Source organism: Dama dama, chromosome 22, assembly GCF_033118175.1.
Source record: "Dama dama isolate Ldn47 chromosome 22, ASM3311817v1, whole genome shotgun sequence".
Taxonomy (NCBI): Eukaryota; Metazoa; Chordata; class Mammalia; order Artiodactyla; family Cervidae; genus Dama; species Dama dama.
The window spans coordinates 54,076,794-54,097,851 of record NC_083702.1 but is presented as its reverse complement, the minus strand read 5'-3'; the positions used below and the strand labels follow the sequence as shown (position 1 = coordinate 54,097,851).

The 21,058-nt window shown below is 39.8% G+C and overlaps 1 protein-coding gene across 1 annotated transcript in view; it reads left to right on the top strand.

The window, feature by feature from the left end:
• ANO4 (anoctamin 4) overlaps positions 1-21,058 on the top strand; it is a 418,375-nt gene that overhangs the window by 207,987 nt on the left and 189,330 nt on the right. The window contains exon 5 of the mRNA XM_061124170.1: positions 17,316-17,420. Coding sequence (XP_060980153.1) covers positions 17,316-17,420 — 105 coding nt within the window. The remainder of the gene's footprint in view (positions 1-17,315; positions 17,421-21,058) is intronic.

Sequence of the window (21,058 nt, the reverse complement as noted above, 5' to 3'; positions counted from 1 at the left end):
CTGGTCTCTTCAGTGTCTAATTTCTGCTCTGACACAGGCGGGCGGAGGTGGTCTCTTGTTCAGGTTCGCTAGTTCAGTCGCACTGCGGGGAGGGAGGGGAGCTGCTTTCCCCCGTCTATGCTGCTCAGGCTCCCGGCTGCTCTGTATGGAGCGGGCCCTGCGTTGCGTGCGGTCCCAGTTTTCGGGCACTCCACAAAAGCGCGGACTCGGTTGCGCCTGCGTTTTGTGCCTTCCCCGGCGAAGCAGCTCAGGCAGCCAGGAGCTTGACGGGCGCACTCTCCCCGGGTGCGGCGCGCCTTCTCCCCTCCGCGGCCCCAGCCTCAGTTTCCACCCGCGCCAGTCGGGTGCCTGCGCCTTGTGTTTAGCCGCGACCCTCCCGGCGGATGTCGACCATCTAGAATCTCAGGAAGTCTTTGGTTACAAACTGGAGGCCTGTTTGCGGTGCGGCAGGGGATGCCGCCTCTGGGGCCGAGTTTGCCCCTTTCCCCTCCCCCGTGCCTCCTGCCTCCGGCGGGGCTGGGCCGGTCCGCAGCCCGCTAGCTCCTCTGGACTTGCTCGGTCCCTTTGTTCTGCGAATGGCTGGCAGTGTGTTCGGCTGGTTAATTTTCTCTCTCTCTCTCGCTATCCCACAGTTTAAGTTGCTATCTCACGTTAGCTCCCTCTGATTGCCCTCAGGGCTCTCAGGCCCGGTCCTTACCCTAAGCAATGCCGCCGGCTCCTCTCTGTTCTGCCCCCACTTGCTGGTGGCGGATGTGGGCGTCTGGGGTAGTTTTCTGCTGGGAGTTACTTTTAGGCACGTAATCTGTGGGTTTTATTTATTTTTCCTCCCAGTTAGGTTGCCCTCCGAGATGTGAAAACTTCCCCCAGACACGCCAGTGAGAGGGTTTCCTGGTGTTTGGAAACTTCCTCTATTACGACTCCCTTCCCGGGACGGGTCTCCATCCCTAGCTCTTTTGTCTCTCTTTTTTCTTTTATATTTTGTCCTACCTCCTTTCGAAGACAATGGGCTGCTTTTCTGGGCACCTGATGTCCTCAGCTAGTGATCAGAAGTTGTTTTGTGACGTTTGCTCTGCGTTCAATTGTGCTTTCAATGAATTTGTAGGGGAGAAAGTGGTCTCCCCGTCCTATTCCTCCGCCATCTTGGCTCCTCCCCACCCCTTTCTGTCTTAAACTTTACACTCTAATGTATCAGCCAAGGTTCAACCAGAAAAGCAGAGCCAGAAAACTTTAGAGTTTTACTAAAAATCGACTTACATGATTATGAGGGCTGTCTAAGCAGGTCTGAAATCCATGGGACAGGCTGTTAGGAAGGGCAGACTGGAAGCCATGAGCACGGCGGAGACTGCTGTCCACAGGTACAATTTCTTCTCTAGGGAAGCCTCAGCTCTGCTTTTAAGACCTTTTGCCTGATTGAATGAGCACCCCTCCCTCATTGTGGGATAATCTCCCTTATTTGAAGGTAACTGTTGATGGACTTTAAATCACCTTCACAGCAGCATCTTGGATTGGTGTTCACCAAAAACTGGGAACTCTAGTCTAGCCAAGTTGGGACATCAACCAGACCTTGAGGTCTGATCAGACTTACTTTCTTTCAGCTCTCCAGACACATGATGCTGAGTCATGTCTCTCCACCCTTGCTCATGCTGGTCTCTCTAGGATACCCTGATTTCGTTCCATAATCTTGAATATTTTGAAATGGTCTATCTCTCCACCATAAGATCTTTAAACTCATGGATTCTGCAATATTTATTTTTGTATCTCCAATAAATAATTTTTAGGGTAGGACTGAACTGACCCTTCATTATCTGGTTTTCAGATTATGACTATAGAGTTCCTTAAATTTTTTCCTGGCTTTTTAAAAGTATAATTGACACATTACAATCACTTTCTAATTGCTCTATCAGCCTTTCAGCAAATGTCTTATTGAGGGCCAGTTTGGTTGCCAGGCACTCTTTAGGTACTGAGAGTGAATGAAACAGAGATCCCTGCTCTTAGAGAGTTTACATACTCTACAGGGGAGATAGACGATATCTAAACATGGTAAGTAGTGTTTAGGAAGAAGATAAATATTATGGATAAAAGAAAAAGGAGGGGTAGCAGGTGGTAGGGTTGCATCTTGCAGTTGTAATCAGGTGGTCCTCAAGGTGTAGGGCACATTGTGGAGAAGATGTGTCATCAAAGGCTAGAAGGCATGAGAGCCATGTTGATAGGCAGGTTCATTCCAGCCCAGGGGTAGCCAGAGGACAGGCCCTAGGACAGGAGTGAGTCTGGCAGTCTGAGGAAAAGCACTGGACCCCTGAGCCTGGACTGAGACGCACACATCAGCTCAGTGGGGTCAGATGGAGCAGGGCCTTGCAGAGCGTGTAAGGACTTGGACCCCTCTGTGAAATGGGAGCTCTTAAAGGGTTGTGAACAGAAGAATCCTATAAGTGGACATATTTTTTAACAGGATCACTTTGGCTGTTATTTGAGAATAGATTACAGGGGTAGAGGGTAAATGGGGGAAGGTCAGATAGGAGGCTGCCATTAACAACCCAGTCAAGACGTGATGGCTCTTACTAAGGGGAACAGAAGTGGTGGTGAGAATTTGGATACTGGATGTATTTTAAAGTTTGGCCAACAGAATTTCAATGGGTTAAATGTGGAATAAGAGAGAAAGGAGAGCTAAGTACAACTTTAAGGTTTTTGACCTGAGTAAATGGGATTGGTATCAACTGATACGGAGAAAGCTGAAGGGGAAGCAGAATTTAGGATTTGAGGGCAGAAGTGGGGTCAAAATCAAAAGTCTGTGGGAAACTGAAGAGACCACATGGATGGTGGGATAAACATAGTTGGAGTTTGAGAGACTGGGGTTTAAAGCCTTGGTAGGAAAAGAGATGACCAGATGGAGAAGGGGGACAGGATTAAGGGCTGAAATCTGTTGTACCCCAATAGGAAAGGTCTCAACATGAACCACCAGCAAAGAAGACAGAGAAAGAAAAAGAAAGCTGGCCAGCAAGGCTGGAGATAAACCAGAAATTATGTGTCTTGGAAATTAAGAAAGTCTTACACGAAGGTAGGAGTGATTATCTGGGTTAAATCTTGCTGAAAGTCAAGTAAGATGAGGAATGAGAATTGGCCTCTGATTTCAGTAAAGTGGAGATGGATGGTGATTTTGAGAAGAGCAATTGGTGAAGTGGTGGGGATGAAACCCTGATTAAAGTAGGTTTCATAGAGAACGGAAACATATGAATTGGATACTGAGAATATATACAGCTTTTTAAAAGTAGTTTTGCTGTGAAGGATCATGAGGAAATAGGGCAGCAGCTGGGGGAGAAGTGAGGTCGAAAGAGTTTCTTTTCAAAATAGCAATCTCCCGTGGATCATTCATGGCACTGGGGAGATGGGGGAATTTGTGATGTGAGCAGCAGTGAGGGAAATGAGAGCTGTTCGCACAATAGAATCAGGCAGCTTTTATCTGTGATAACAAATGGGACGGGAGAGTGTGTGGATGCTGGAATGTGAGGAGGGTCTGAGTTCTTTCCCTCTGTTTCAGGGCTTCCCTGGTGGCTTAGATGGTAAAGCGCCTATCTGCAATACAGAAGACCTGGGTTTGATCTCTGGGTTGGGAAGATCCCCTGGGGAAGGAAATGGCAGCCCACTCTAGTACTCTTGCCTGGAAAATCCCATGGACGGAGGAGCCTGGCGGGCTACAGTCCATGGGGTCGCAAAGAGTCGGACACAACTGAGCAACTTCATTTCCACTTTCACTTTCCCCTGTTTCAGTTTTATCTGGAATCTGGGAAGGAAGGTCATAGCTGAGAATGAGGAAGGAGTGAGATGGATTGAGAGGGTGGTATGATGGTGTAGACAGTGGAATATGGTTGCCAGCCCACATTAAAAGGCTATTTGAGGTTCATGGTCACAAAACTAAACTAGGACTAGTTACCATAGTTGTGTGTTTTCCTTTAACCTTGTTTAGCTACTTGAGTGAAAACATAGAACATATGTGAGTGAGTGAAGTTGCTCAGTTGTGTCTGACTTTTTGCGACCCCATGGACTGTAGCCTATCAGGCTCCTCTGTCCATGGGATTTTCCAGGCAAGAGTATTGGAGTGGGGTGCCATTTCCCTCTCCAGGGGATCTTCCTGACCCAGGGATTGAACCCGAGTCTCCCGCATTGTAGGCAGAGGCTTTTACCATCTGAGCCACCAGGGAAGAGCCAAACATATGCCGAGTTGTCTTTAGTTTAGGATTGTGATTTTGCCAAGGAATTGGGAAAAGAGAGGGGGAACCAGAGGTGCCCTAGAGAGAATAATGATAACAACTGATCATGTAAGCTTGGTACAGAGGGGAGTGAAGACACCCAAGGGCATGAGTTTCAATGGATAATTGATAGGATCAATTTGTTGGGGGTCCGAGAGGGGTTGAAGGGGTGTTGAGGTTAAGTTAGCGGAAGAAGAGCTGAAAAGATAAGAGGGGTAATCAGAGAGTTAATGCAGAGCACTGATATTAAGGAGGGCATTGCTGTTATTAGTAATGGCAAGGTCAAGGCTAGGGTATGAAGTTAGTGTAATATGATGGAGGGCAAGATCAGTGAAGAAAATAATCCTCAGGGAATGAGAGGCAAGGGTTTGAGAAAGCTCATCTGCATGGATATTGAAATTGAATAGTTTGGGGAGAGTGACAAAAAGCCAGGAGTTAACCTCATCAGGAAATAAGGGAACATGATCTGGAAGGCAGCAGGTGGGTGCAGTGATGGTGGAGAAAAGGTGATATAATAAAACAACCTCAGAGTCAAGGCTGGGGATGTTTAGGGAAGAGGGAAGAACAGTGGTCTAAAGGTGGCATTGAGGACTCAAGGAAGATACTTCCCTTCTCCAGATTCTTTGGTGTCAGGGCTGTGGGAGAAAAATAGTACTGTAGGAAAGAGCCTAGGGAAAGCAGTGACCTCTGGGAGGAGCCAGCCTTTCCTTAGAGCAAGAAGATAAAGGGAGCAATCTGAGAAAAGACAGGTGGGAATAGAATTCTGGAAGGCCCAGTGGAAAGGTTTCGAATGTTGGGACCTTCAATGGCTCTCTTATTTTTCCAGACCACCCTGAAGTTCTCCACCCTGAAGTTCGCTTTTTAATCCTCCTCTGCTTAAAAATCTTTATGCCTGTCTAGAACAAAGGCCAGTGTTGTGAGCCCAATTGTTTGAAGCCTTTACAAGTTCACCTCTCCCTGTTTTTCTTGGAATATCTTTTATATACTCCATAACCTGCCTTGTTCTACTTTATCCTTATCTCCGCACTATTTCTCAATAGTAAAAGCCTCAATAGGCCTTTACTCTCCCATTTTTCTGCCATTGTTCAAGCTCCACCCTCTTTTTGGAATGCCCCTACCTTCATAAATCTCTCTTAAGCCCTTCTCATTGCTCAAAATGTAACCCAAATTCCGCCTCTTCTTAAAAGCGTTTCTGGGTCCCTCTGGTCAGAACTTCTCTCCCACTTGCACAAAACTTGGAATCTGATCCACTCACTGGATATAGGTTTTCATTCTGAAATTATACAGAGTAAATCTATATTTCTTTTAGTGATGACCTTTTAGTTGATGGAAAACTCATCTTGAGCAATTTTTGAACTGAAGTATTTCCTAGTTTTTTCAATGCTTCCTTTGACAACATGGTTTTCACATTCTTTTACCATCCTACCCATTCTGCTCTTAGAAAAAGTCTTATTTCATTGTTGCACCTTTGGAAATACATTGCCCAGAATTGTATAGAATATTCTGTTTGTGTTTGATTGAGGCAGAAAAGAGTCTTTGACATCCTCTACTGATATTAATGTAATAAACATTTGAAGAAATGTTATTAAAATATTTCCTAATGGTGTAATATCAGCATATCTTGTCAGTACTTCTACCTTAAAAACATATCACTGCATTTATCTATCATAATTTTATCATAGATTCTTGAATCCTACTGGCATTGGCTATTGGTTGAAACTATAAAGCCATTCCTTAGCACAGAATTATAATTAAGAAAAATCATAATAAATTATAGTTAGAAACTTGATTTTGAAAATATATGTATTTAAAATTCATATTATTGAGATACATATGGCGACTTCAATTCTATCCTTCTATTTTTAGTGTACTTTTTTACTAATGCATCACAGTTCTCTTTGGGAGATTATAGAAGAGCTCTCAAACTGAATTTCTTATTTGCAGTGAGTCATAAATCTTAGAAGCAGCACGTGCATTTTAGTCATGGTGAAGCCTATTAAGTCATCCATCTAATTTTTACAAAGTTAATAATCTTGATTCCCAAAGTGCTTTCTAAAAGCCCACTCAGACTGGTTGTTAAGCATGAAAAGAACAAGAAAATCTTACAGATCTTCCATGCCATCAGCCCTGAACAATTTCAGTTCATTTATCCCTCTTTGAGTTTACAAGCATTTCTGAGCGCCTACCATGTCCTAACAAATATTTATTTGAAGGGTAGCTCTTTGGGGCTGGAATGGTGTAGAACTCTATTACTCATGGACCTTAGGTAGCTCACAGTCATGTCCAGAGAGACCATCAGTCAGGGCTCTTTGGTTATAAACAATTAAAACCAATTATTTAATTCAAGCAAAGAAGGAATTTAAATTTCAAGGATATGGATGGAAAGCCTAGAGAACTAGCCTTGGGAAAAGGAACAGGTACCAATAAAAGAACTATTTGACTTTCTGGAATAAATGAATCCTTACCACTTTTCTTAGTTTTCATCATTTAGCTCAGTTTTAGAAGACCTGGAAGAGATCCCTGCTGGCCATGTGCCTTTCCCTTGGTTGGGGAGAGAGTGGTGAGAGATCAAAGGATAGGACAGGACACGTCTCCCTTGAGCAGGAGATAGGACCCCTTGATTTCTCCTCCCACTTGGACTCCACACAGTAAGGGAACGACATTTCCCCAAAATGAAATAGAAGTGACATTACAAAAGGGAAGTGTATATGGAAGCATGTCCATTATACAGGGACCTGTGCTTAATCTGCTATAATAGAATTCATTGTATTAAGGGATAGAATAAAGATGTAAATAAAATTGTGGTAACATTCATAACAAGGGGAAAGATTTAAGAAGTATTCAAAAGGCCATATGATTTTGGACTTTGAAAGTCAATAAGACCTCTATAGTAGGGTGGGGTGATGGCCATCCAGACATAGGAAAGAGTGTGGTAATAGTGCATTATACTGGTGATCAGTGCAAGCTCTGTTGTTAGATGTTTTAAACTCACATGTTACCTAATAGCCTAGCAGACTCGGGCAAATAACTTAATTTCTTTGAATCTGTCTCCTCATCAGCACAAAGAGAATATTCATACATATCTCACAGTGTTAGGGTTGCCAGATGAAACACAGGACTCACAGTTAAATTTCAGATAAATAACAAATACCTTTTGATGTAAGTATGTCCCAAGTATTGCATGGGTCACACTTACGATAAAAAAAATTGCTAATTTATTTGTAATTCAAATTACTTGGCCACCCTGTATTTTTGTGTGTTATATCTGGCAACCCTATATAGCGTTGTTATGTCAAATAAATTCGTTCATGTAGAATGCTTGATATGATCCTTGGCACAATAAGGTGCCAGGAGCAAATGATGATGTTTGCTGTCACCATCATCATAGAAAAAGTTCAGAAGTCTGAAAGTCTGTCCCAGAATCATTTCTTACTTGGTTCTTGAACCATAGGACAGTTTTCCAGTTAACTTGTGCCAGGACAACATTTAGATGGTTTCTCTTTATGCTGCACTGACACAGCAACTGTTCACCTCCACCTTGTCTTTATATGGCTTGTCTTTCCTTCTGATTGTTTCAAAGACTTCTCTTGTGTATTGAGTTCATTTTGACCTTATCTTTTAGCCACTCATAATTAGTGAATACTATTCCCCTTTATGGGCAAATCATTAAAGTCATAAATGGCACCAGGCTTGGAACTATCATGTAAGGGTAAAGAAGACTCAACTGAAGCATTGATTATGAATTTTTGAGTTTGAAATTGTAAAGCTTAGTGAGTGTGGGATCAAGTTATCCCAGTATAATGACTGTGCCATGTGAAATAGAATTAATTAGAAGCTTTGTGAAATCTAAAATGCTTCTTCTATTGCTTTTCCTTTATCTGATAAGCCCATTATAGAATCCTAAAGAAATGCCATTAGTCACAGAATTTGTCCCTTATTCTCTTCTAGAGTTGGTAAAATGATGCTTTGGTAATATGTTTCATTACTTCCCCAAATAATGTCTAGCATCACCGACTCAATGGATGTGGGTTTGGGTGGACTCTGGGAGTTGGTGATGGACAGGGAAGCCTGGCATGCTGTGGTTCATGGGGTCACAAAGAGTCGGACACGACTGAGTGACTGAACTGAAAAGGCTAGGCAGCTCTGCCCCCCTTTATACATGATCATTTCCCCCTTATATAGATATGGTATTTAAATGCTGGTACAAGTTGATTTCACAGGAGAGAAACTTTAGGATTTTGTTGTTTTCAGTGAGCTAGAATAACTATGATACTTTCTGTATGCAAAGGGTATTAAATGTTTGACAATAATATAATTATAGCTATCATTAAGCATGCTACCATATTCCCAACCTCAAAAACTGTTCAGCTATTTGCATTCATTATTCCATTTAATTCCTCTAATATCCTCATGCTGTCATCCTTGTTTTGTGGTTGGGGTATCTAAGGCACAGGGAAGGTTTAAGTAACTTGCCCCAAAACATGCAGCCAGTAAGTGGCAGAGGCAGGATTCCAACTCCAGTGGTTTGATTCACTCATTACCTTCTTCAGTCAACTTGGTAGCAGTATTTCTAGCAAGTTTGTATTACAAAGCTTTGGAATATTTAAATTTAAAGCCCTGTAATCATTCACACCCTAGTGTAACAAGGAAGGGACCATAGGATTCCATTGAAAACACACATAGTCACCTTAACAGGTTATTGTTTCTTTCTATTGAATATATCAGTGATGGTCCACTTTCTATCATCTTTTTTGTTCTACTCTACATTAGACCTTTCCTTTTTCCTAAGTTCAGTTTTTATTGGAGTGTAGTTGCTTCCCTGGTGGCTCAGATGGTAAAGTGTCTGCCTACAATGCGGGAGACCTGGGTTCAATCCCTGGGTTGGGAAGATCTCCTGGAGAAGGAAATGGCAAGCTACTCCAGTATTCTTGCCTGGAAAATCCCATGGACAGAGGAGCCTGTTAGGCTACAGTCCATGGGGTTGCAAAGAGTCGGACACAACTGAGCGACTTCACTTTCACTTTCACATTAGACCTTTCTTTTTTCTTAAATTCAATTTTTATTGGAGTGTAGTTGCTTAGACCTTTCTTATTTCATCTTCCCTTTTTCTAGTTCCAATATTATGAAACTCCTTCCTGTTTCCCTGAGTTTTAAAGATTACTTTCTGGCTCTCATGTCAAGACCTGGTCTCAAGTCAGGGAACAGAATCAACTCAGCAAATACTTTTCATATTCTGTTTCACTTCAGTACCAGCGGCTGTGAGGAAAAGAAGAAAGGAAGAGAAGTTAAGGAGAGATTTGAAAAAAAAAACAGCCAAGAAAGATTTGTCTCTTCGTTGACTTATTTCTTGTTCTGCCAAAATGAAAGTCAAAATTCAATTCATTCTTTAGGAAAAAAAATTAGGAAAGAATAATCATATGGTTAATCTTGACCACAATAATAATTATGATCCCACTGCATTCTGTTAGGTAATACTCTGTTGTCTGAGTTCTCACAGCAGTCTGGGAGGAGAATTAGCCCTATTTTACTGTGGCTCAGGAAATGAAGTTACTTGACCACAAGTACAAATTAGTCGTCAATGGACTTTAGCTAAAACCTTTGTCTTTAGTTTCTTAGGAGTGTTTTCTTCCCCACTGAGCCAACGGTTTTTCTTGAGGATGAAAATAGTTGAATGTGAAATTTAGTATTTTCTCATCACTTTATCTGGAAACAAATATTTTATTGAGAATTATGCCTGAAACTTCTTTATTGAGCCTGAGGAATCTGAATGTTCTTCTTGAATAGATTTCAAGCTGGGGTGAAAATAGATATTCATTTTTCCGTTTGTGAGATGGATTTTTGGTGTGACTGAAAGATAAGATCTTCCATGCAGTTTTGAGAATATGTGGGAGAAAAACCAGCTACTCTGGAACTCTCATTTCTCACTGCCTTGAAGGTAAATGTGGTGTCTTTCTTAATGGTGGTTTAGAAATAACACTAATCATCCTTCATTTGAATCACATCCTCTTTAAGTATTTTTCAAATGTGTGATGTGAGTTTAGTAAATAGAGGGGTGCTTAGGAAAACAAGCTATTTTGAGCCTTGAAATGTAGGCATTGGGATCTGTGCTCCTTGCTATCATTTGCTGAGTAACAAAATTGTTTTCTAAAAATATATGCCAAATTCTTCTCTTAGCAGTGTTCACTTTTTCCCCTTTGTTGAGGTACATATGCACATATTTTGACCTATATAATGCATTTATTGCTTCCCAGGTGGCACAATGGTATAACGGATCTGCCTGCCAATGCAGGAGACATAAGAGACATGGCTTTGATCCCTGGGTTGGGAAGATCCCCTGCAGTAGGAAATAGAAACCCACACCAGTGTTCTTACCTGGAAAATTCCATGGACAGAGGACCCTTGTGGGCTATAGCCCATGGGGTTGCAGAGAGTCAGATACCACTTAGCAGGAGCATGAATACATTTAGAGAGAATTTTCTGAAGAATCTTTTCACAACCATTTGAACACACAAAGTGAATGAAAAAAAGCTACACGAAGAAAACTATTTCTGGGAAGAGTATTGTATTTTAATAGAATTTAGAACTGCATCTTCTGCCCAAGGCTATTTCAAATAGTTTTATATTTAAGAAAATAGTTTTATATTTAGGAGAGATTTAAATAACTACTAAATCAAGATCATACAACTATAACCAATGACGTCAGCCCTACCTCAACCTAAGATCTTAGTTGTGGTAGATAGACAGTTAATAGTAAGCTTCTAGTGTGCTTACTTAATTCCCAGAGCTAGAGATTAGAGACCCATATCCAAGGTGGACAGAGCCCTGGCTCTCTTGAGGTTTGTTGTCTTGCAAGGCCATTCTGTTCACACATTCATCTCGAGCCCTTCTGTAGATGTATTGTGCAAGTTAAGAGAGTAAGCAACATTATAGTGATTTTGAAAGTGGCATGGTTTCTATTCTATAACCCCTCCTAATCCTGAGTTTCTCTCTTCCCTTCCTCTGCAAGAGTCCCTGTTGTCATAGCAACAGTCCTCAGCCTCTAGGAGATTGGAAGACCCCCATGGAGCCCTGCCTAGACTTCTGCACAAATCATTCCTGCCATTTGGAGCTTTGCAGCTCTGGTTTCTAGGCCCTCTTAGCACAGGTATTTTTTATAACTCAGGAGATCACTGTCTTGCCAATCCTGGGAAACATAGAGGTAATTTTGCTGAAGGTCAGCCATTACTAACTGAAGCAATGGAATTATTATTTCCATTTTAGGCCTGAGAAACATCCACCTGCTGTTAGCTTAATGTTCTTCATTCATGATTTAGTCCAGAGTTGGGTCCTTAAAACTACTCCGTGTTAATCATTAGAGGAAACATATTTAGCTTTTACAGTGACGAATGTGGATGAATCAATATGTGTATTTCAAATAACACAAAACCTAGCTTTCTTCTGTAAAAGAATGATCTTACAGTATCACTAGATTTATAGTTAAGCAACACCAATAATGAAAGAGTGGGATTTGTATGTCTTTTTACAATAGCATAATGAAGCATCTTCTGTTTTGAAGGTGTTTTAGCTTATGGTACACTAAATAGAATTTGGTAAGCACTATAAATGAAGAAAAACAGATGGAAAGTTTTTCCAGAACCAGTGGAATACCCCACATGTAAATCTAGAGTTTCCAGTGTTAGAGTCCTCCAGAAGAATATGCTTTTTATATCACCTTGTGTTTGTTGCAAATATAAGATCACCTCTATTTGATTGAACAAAGAAGTTGAATTTTAAGTAATTTATTTAAAGCCAGTAAACACAGGTGATAAAGTATTATAACTTGTAAACAGGTGGGTGGGGGCAAGGGGTAGCAGCAGTAATATAAGTTATATTGTCTTTATCATAGCAGAAAACTATGTAACCAACAGTTGACCCTTAAATAATGGGGTTGTGGTGGTGGTTAATCTGTGTATAATTAATTTATAACTGTACCTCCCAATCTGAGATTCCTTCACATCTATGGATTCAAACTTCTACCCCACTTAACCACTGTTATGTATTGTAGTATTTACTGTTAAAAAATATTGCCATATAAGTGTACTTGTGCAGTTCTAGGGTCAACTGTATAAAATTGATCAAGAAACAAGTACACCCATGGAGAGGTCCAAAGGAAGTAAAAACAGAAACTCTTAAAAGAGATTGGACTCGGGGAATAGGATTGGGATTGAAAAAAGGATAGCATTGTCTATGGTTGATTTTCATTCTAAGCCATTTGGTATTTGAAGGTTTTCTTTATTATTTGACAAAAACTTAAAAGGTTTTACTGAAAAGAGCAAATGTATGATTTAGAATATGCCTTTCATAGTCATCTATAGATGACTATCAAGAGGTGTTAATATTGTGGACACGAAAGGGAAACTGGGACATTTTCTTAGTCTATATCTACTGCTATATCTAGTCATGTGAAATTGTAGTAAAAGAGCATTAACTGAGCAACTAATGTGTTCAAGGCCTTGTCCTGAGTCCTGTAGGAGATGAGAAGGTGGATGCAGTTGGTGCCAAGCCTCCATCGTGTCACAGTGCAGTCAGAGGTGCTAGAAATGAGGAGGAGATCTAGATGGGGAGGCCTAGGAACTCAGATTTGTCTATGTCTACACGGTGCTACATACTTTACCTAATTTTTTATGGAAAACATGTACTGTAAAAAAGATAAAATATAGATAACTGCATGGGTTTAGTGGGTGGGAAATGGTATTTACTTGTTAGGATCAGGAAATGGCTTGAGACATAGAACATTCAGGATGGGTCCTAAAAGTGGAAGGAATTTCTATAGACAGGAATGGGAAGGGAGAGGCATCAACATACTTGCTAAATGAGAAGCTCATATTTGAAGCTTTGAGGGGGAGTTCCTTTAGCATGTAAGAATTTAGCTAAATTCCCCGAACTGCTGCTGCTGCTGCTAAGTCACGTCAGTCGTGTCCGACTCTGTGCGACCCCATAGACGGCAGCCCACCAGGCTCCCCCGTCCCTGGGATTCTCCAGGCAAGAACACTGGAGTGGGTTGCCATTTCCTTCTCCAATGCATGAAAGTGAAAAATGAAAGTGAAGTCGCTCAGTCGTGTCCGACTCTTAGCGACCCCATGGACTGCAGCCCACCAGGCTCCTCAGTCCATGGGATTTTCCAGGCAAGAGTACTGGAGTGGGGTGCCATTGCCTTCTCCGAATTCCCTGTAAGCTAAGTACAAATGTAAAATGAGTTTTTAAGATGTTTCCTCAGCTGAAGATGTTTTATTAAATGTGTTATCAAGGTTGCTTTTTATTGAAATTGCTTTCCACTTCAGTCATACTACAGATCACAGTTAAGATTTGAATATAATCACTCCTGTCAATTCAGTGTGAGAAAAGATAAAGGCAAATTTGAAGATCACATAAATTTTGTAGCTACTTTTATTTTTAGAATTTGTTTAGTAGGTTCTCTACAACTTCAGGGTAACTTTTTAGCTTCCCTCTAGAAGGTAAAGTGTTTACTTTTCTTGGGATTGACTTAGTTACATGTCAGTTACTGAACCCTTCAGTTTGGAACTGCGACACCTTCACCCTCTTGCCTGGTTTTCTCAGAGTTTTGTGTTTGGACTCAAAGTCAGAGACATCCATGACCATAGAAAGGAGTCCAGTTCTCAACTTTTAGAAATCCACCAGTGCTACAGGATTAACAATAAATAATTAAATATCAGAAGTCCAAAGTAGACACACAACTTCCTGTATATTGAAGTTATTCAGTCTGTTTCACTTGGGCAGTACGTGCTGAAGATGAAGATTGTCACCTTGAAGGATTCGTTTGAAGATTGTCACCTTGAAGGATTCGTTTGAAAATATCCTTGTACAGTGATCACTCTCCGTTTAGGAAAGGTTACAAAAGTTCTTATTTTACAGCATTCCCTATTGCATCATCTTAGACTTTAGTGAATGACTTACTGCCAGAAATTCCACAGCATTATATTTTAAGAAAGTGTATTTTGTATTTCTTTGAGAGCAAAGGAATTTGTATTTTTAGGGATTCTAAATGCAATCCTAATGTTTACTATGAAGAGAGTGTTGCATCTTTTAATTTAGAGCTATTTGACTTACACAGGTTAAGAATTGTACTATTTAGAAAATCTCTTATTAAATTAGTCCCTTAATGGTTTAACATCCATAGTTTGTCTTGAATTCTGAATTTTAAATGCTGAATATCCTCTGCTGCCACAATCTGAATTTTAAATAACTTTAAAACTAAAATATGCTGCTTATTGTGAAAAACATAGGAAAGATAATGAATAAAACAAAAAATACCCATCATTTCACAGCTCAGAGAGCTTCTATACCCAATGGAGTATTTCTTCCTTTTTCTAATCAGATAAAAAAAGTGTGGTTTTTAGTATGCTTGAGACATCTATGTATTTATCTGTATGCTTGTATGTACTTTTTTCACTTTTTTCTTTTCCATGTTTTTAATATTCTTTAAAGACAGACTTTGATCTGAATGCCTTTTTATGTTGCGTCTTTTGTGACTTCCTATGCTCCTACCTGTCCTCTAACAAAAATTTATTAAAAATTATGGAATTTTAGTTATGAAAAATTATAATTATTTAATTTATTTAATAGTCACAACTACTACTTGATGAGTTTATGAACTCCTCTGACAGATACCAAGTAAATAAATTGGGCTTCTGTTTATCAGTCTACTTTTAGAAGTCATTTGCTTCTTAGGTTATGTAATGACTTTGGTCCTGGTCCAGGGTCCTGAATATTGGTATATCCTGAACTATTGGAATCCAGTAAAAAGTGGTAAATGTTCTCATTTCTAGCAGCCTGTATTTGTGACTGCTTGGATATGAGTAGTTTTAAAGACTAGTTAAGAGCATGGGTTGGTATTATGTTTTTACAACTTAGTAACATTTTTGGGTAAATTACTATTTCTTACTGCATCTCCTTTTCAAGGTTAGAGTTAAAACTAAGTGAGATAATAAAGTAAGTGGCACAGAGCCTGGCTGAAAAGTAGTATTGAATATTCTTTTTTTTTTTCATTCTGTCGATGTCACTGTGAGGTCTGTGGGTCTCTGGTTATTGAGCACAGTGATTAGCCTAAGCAGAGGTTGAAAAGCATCAGAACTTTTTCCTCCCCATTCAAGGTAGCTGACCATGGGAGGGAAGGAAGCAGGTAGTGCATTCAAATTCTAGACCAGCAGGAAGACATCTTTGTTTTTTCTATCGAGAAGCTTAATCTCACAGGTAACTTCAGACTTTGTAATGAGGCAACTGCTCGCACGCACTTAAAAATTCACCGCTATGTCTGCATTGCCGGACTATCACTTAAATGCATGCTGGTCCTAAATAATTGACTTATGGATTCCTTCTCATTCCTCAATAGCTAGGTAGTTCCTGTAGAAACCTATAAGAACTACCTGTAGTTGCTTTAATAAATCTATAGTTTAATAAACCTGTAGTTGCTTTAATAAACATAATGGATGGTAAGAGTAATGGCCAATGCAGGAAAGTCCACATAGCATTGAAGACCCAGCACGGCCAAAAATAAACATATAAATAAAATTCTAAAAAGAAAAGAGTAATGGCTTCCATTTACTGAGTTCTGTGTGACAACTAAGAGCTCATCATGCTTTACCTCATTTAGTCTTCATTGCTGTTCCATTCAACTGTTACTATCACCCCTGTTTCATCAGTGAGAAACTAAGGTCTAGAGAGATTCAGTGTTTCCTGAATAAGAACGTGAATGCTGGTTTGTGGCCTTTGTTTCATAAGTACCGCATAACCTTGTTAATTCGTTCCATCTACTTTAGTTGTAATAGACACTGTTCTAAGTGATGGATTACAGCATGCAGACAAAAGTTCCTGCTCTCCTAAAACTCACCTTTCTATTATAGTTAGCTGCTCAGTCGTGTCTGACTCTTCGCAACCCCGTGGACTGTAGCCCCCCAGGGCCCTCTGTCTATGGAATTCTCCAGGCACAAATACTGGAGTGGGTTGCCATTTCCTTCTTCAGGGATCTTCCCAACTCAGGGACTGAACCTGGGTCTCCTGAATTCCAGGGCTATTCTTTACTGTCTGAGCCACCAGGGAAGCCTGTTACAGTTACTTGTGTCCATTTCCCTCCCAGAATGAATATTGTTATAAGATAGTAACTGTGTCTTATTCTTTTTGAGTTTTAGGGATATAATTAAAGTTTTAATTCAAAGCTGAGACTAATTACTGGGCTTATGAAAGAATTATTTCTACAAAAATTTTGGAAGCTAGAGTGTGCCCCATTCTGTTTATCAGGCTCTCTGTTTATTTTAGCACTAATGTTTAGCCTTTCCAGACTCATCCAATTCTTACCGTTTATTTTAAGAAGCATTTAGAGGTTTATTATTGTTAACAATAAAACTACTTTTTGATATCTTGGTTTCTTTGACTTCCTTCAGGGATCTATAGGTGTGCAGAGCAACATAAAAAAACTGCTTTCTTTAGAACACACCAAAAATACATCTGGCAAACCTAGTTCAAGAGCCTTAACTACTTCATAGAACAAATTATAATATTCTGGTATAATTGAAAAGTAAATGATAATAGGCTAAGTCCAACTGTGAAAAAATTGATACCTTTTTTCTGTGATATCAGGAATATTGAATCCTGTCTTTTGGATAAATTACTATCATTTTAAGAAAAATGGTCTCACAAAGTGTTAGTGTGGAATGTTCTGTTTTAACCATGTAGAAGCTGAGAATAATTTTAAGTGTCCTTGGGTGGAGGTCAGCATGCTATATTCCCCACCTAGAAATCATCCATAAATTCTATGAAGAAGGTGGTAATTTAATAAAGTAATTGCCTTATTTTTGCCTTGGAAATATAATTAAGCTTTTTTGGTCCCATAAGAGGCAAATGGCTGATAATGTTGCTCATTTTTAAAAAGTCATTTGTCCAAGTGGGAGGATCCATTGGCAAACCAGCTGGCTGTTGGCTGTTCATTTAGATTTTGACATTACTTCTCCTTGGGACCCTGATGCTGGACTGTCTGATAACCAGTGCAAACTCCAAGAATATCTTTCGTTTCTCTAGAAGGAGGTGTGGATTTGCAAAGCTACCAGCTGGATATGCAAATACTACCTGACGGGCCAAGGAGTGATGTGGACTTTTCAGAGATTCTTAATGCAATACAAGAAAGTAAGTTTCACTCCAATTTTAAATTCACCGTGAAAGGAGAAACGATTATAATACTTGGGAGGGGTAATAAAACTAGAAACCTTAGATGCCAAGCTTTAAAATAAAATCATGTCTTAAAAGAGATACTGTGTAAAATAATTTTGAGACCAGAAGAGATGATTAGTGAAATGCCAGTGTGATTTGTGAAACCGAGCTGCATAGTACTGGGGTCTTTGATGAAGCCTGGTGGGAAAACTGTAGAGGGATTATAAAATCTTAGCATGCTATAATATTTAGCAAATCACTGGGCCTTATGATTTTTCCTTGATTAATCATAATCAAAGAAAAATCTTTAAGACACCAGAATAATATTCCTTCGCTCAAATATCAGTAGTAGGAAGTGTGTTGATGCAGTAAACCAGAATCAGGAATTTATTCTTCAAAATGGGTCTATGAAGTCATCGATGCAGTGCTGTGACCAAGAAGTAAATTCCTCTTTTCTAAGCGTTTTGATTAATCAGGGTGTACTCTTCTTCCTCTATTTTGTGTTACATAGTTTTCACCAAGAACTTTATCATAATCAATGCATTTGCTCAAGTTACAGATTTACCATTGAGGGTGAGGGATGTGGTATCACAAACTAACTCATTAGCATTTGTGTTTCACTATCAGAGCTCTAATTCTTGGTAATTATGCTCCTCTTTCAGTATCAAATAGTGTTATTTAATATTGGATTTGAAGGGTTCAGATCTGCGATTTTTGCTACTTTGAGTTTTGTGACATTGCATTTCTCTGCAATGAATTACAGATTTCTAAATTATATTTCTATTTCTCTATTTTCTTATGAACAGTTTTAAGCACTTTAATTCTGTTTATCCTTGATCTTACGAGATAATTAATATATCCACTTCACAAGACGGACAGTTTAGGATGGAAGAAGGTCAGTGCCAATGTCAATAAGATAAATAGTAGAGACCAACTTAGAAAGGAGGGTCTCCACCTTCCTTTAATTCTTTCAGAAACGTGTTCAGTAAACACCAACGTGGGAAGGGGCCTGGAATGGAAGATGAAACTACTTCCAAGAGAAATACTTTTAATGAAAACTTAAAAGGACCAAGTATTTGTTCTGGGTAGGGAATCCCTTCATACTCAGTTGCTGAATAAAAGAGAAAAAATTTCCCCAGGAGAATAAAAGCCAAATTAGTAGACATTGGAGAGAAATTAACTTTTCATGGAAAGTTATAAAATTATGTAATCACTTCATTTGATTGAAAGATGGCAGATTACACATTGCTGAAAGGATTATTTTCTAATAAATGATGAACATTGGTTTCTGTGCAAGTGCAGGCGATGAACTTGAGCTTTTTAGGCCTGAATGAGCGTCTGTCAAAGTGAACTAGGTGTTCATAAAGCCATTTTTATAGTATTTTTTGTTAGCACATCTTAGTAAAAACTCACTTGTTTATGATGTTAACCATTTTATAGTTTAGAATGGTGATCCCTCTGTGAACAGAAGAGTATAAGTTTGTGAGTACTTAATATTTAAATTTAAAAATAAGAAAAAAGAAATATTATTTCATTTTAACACAATTTTTATAGGTTTAAGAATCTTCCAATGTTTGAGAATTTAATCTTTATTTTCTTGTTTAAAAAGCAAAGTTTTATACTAAGTAGGTTTGGGAAGCTTCCCACACAGTCTGGGGCATCTCTGGTGAGAAAGATTTGGGCCATTTATCTACCTTCAATCTCTAACTAGAGACTCCAAATACGATTCATATGTTTAACCAGGTCATTGAAATTTCTGAGTCTAAAATCACATAGTGTGGTTCTTCAAGGGACTGTGCCTTAGATGATTATTTATAGAAATCTTTGAGAGACTGACATATAAAAAATGTAAAACATATAGAATTTGAACATCAGCAAAACTCATTGCCTACTACAAACATATTAATTGGGACTAACAGGAAGATGGAAAGATTTCACTGTTTCTTAGGATTTTGTGGACGTATTTGTATGATCTTCAAGATTGGGCTAGAACACTGTGTGTGTGTGTGTGTGTGTGTGTGCGCGCGCGTGCGCGCGCGCGCATACCCACAGGGTTCAAATATTTCTTCAGTGTCTTAGCAGCCATCACGGTAAGTGCTCTCCCTTGACTGTCTCTTGTCTTTATTAAAATGGTCATAAGTAATAGTAGATACTCTTGTCTTCATTTAAAAAGTGCATATACATCCTGAGACTCTATGATTAATATGTGATAGAGTCAGTATTTCCTTGTGTGTCAGCCCTTGTTGTGCTAAATAAAAAGTGAAATAATAATGATTAGGAAAAAATGAACTACTTTGGATTTTTACAGTTTTATTCTTGTGTTACATCTTGATGCAAGAATTCCTTCACCATGCTTCTATGTTGTGAAATACATTTGCAATTTTTCCTCTTGCTTATGCCCTAAGTATAGCTTCATCTGTTCAAAACAAGATGTCTCAGAGTGGCTAACCATCCATAAGTTGTTTTTCAACTTCCCTCATATCAGATGTATGGCTTATAAGGAAGGAAAGACTTATTTTACCCATCCTTTCTTGTATCCATCTCACCTGTCATATGCCAGCCACTGTGCTAGGCAGAATACTTTAAAGCAGTGGTGAACCTTTTTGGCGCACAGTTCAAGTCAGGAAAAATTTTGTCTTATTCAAAATGAAGGCAACCTAGTTACTTTGTAGTAGGAAAGCATTTATATTTGGTGGTCTAATGTAAAGGGATATTTGTGTTTGAGTGTATATTTTCATTGATGTTGTTTTTCCCTCCCTTTTTACTCTCGCCATTCACTCCCCGTCCCAACATAGCAGCCAAGTCCGTTGAGTGCCTCTGTTTCAACAGAGTTCTGTGTTACCTAAATTTCCTGCCTTTTGGTATCTGAAAGCCTGAGATTCTAAGTGCTTGATGCTTAGGTAGGAGGATAGGGAAGGAGAGAGGAAGGGAGGGAGGAGACAGAGGAGATGAGAATTTCCTAAGACCAGCTAGCTCCCTTGGAGTATCCTGCAGAGATAGCATGGCTTCTTGCAGGTGGGTGGGAAGAGAGAGAATGATGTGTTGTGTACCTTGGGCGACTGCACATGGGCCATCTGAACTGCCAGCCATGACTGAGAGTCTCCAGCCTGAGGAAGGAACAAATCCTTCAGTGATCAGGGAATTTGGAGGCTCTGGAAAAGCAGGAGTCTCTCGTCCCGTGTCTTTGTCATATACCCGGTGCCTTGAGCAGAGTGTGGAGTGTGGGTGTTGCTGTTCAGTTGCTAAGTCATGTCCGACTCTCTGCAACCCCATGGACTGCAGCACCCCAGGCTCCTCTGTCCTTCCCTCTCTCTCCTGGAGTTGGCTCAAACTCATGTCCACTGAGTCGATGATGTTATCTGACTATCTCATCTTCTGCCTCCCCCTTGCTCAGTAAATTTTGTTAACGCCTTAGTGAATGAATTCCACTGTAGACTCGCACAGGGGACAGCTCAGCAGTAGCCAGTGTGGCATGGAGACCTGAGTCATCCCAGTAGATGTTCTGCCGTCTATAAAACCTCTGGAACCTTTGTGCGGTTCTGGGTATCTGAGGGAGAGGCATGGGAATGTCAGCAGTGACTGAAATGAAACTGTCCACTGCAGACGGGTTCTTT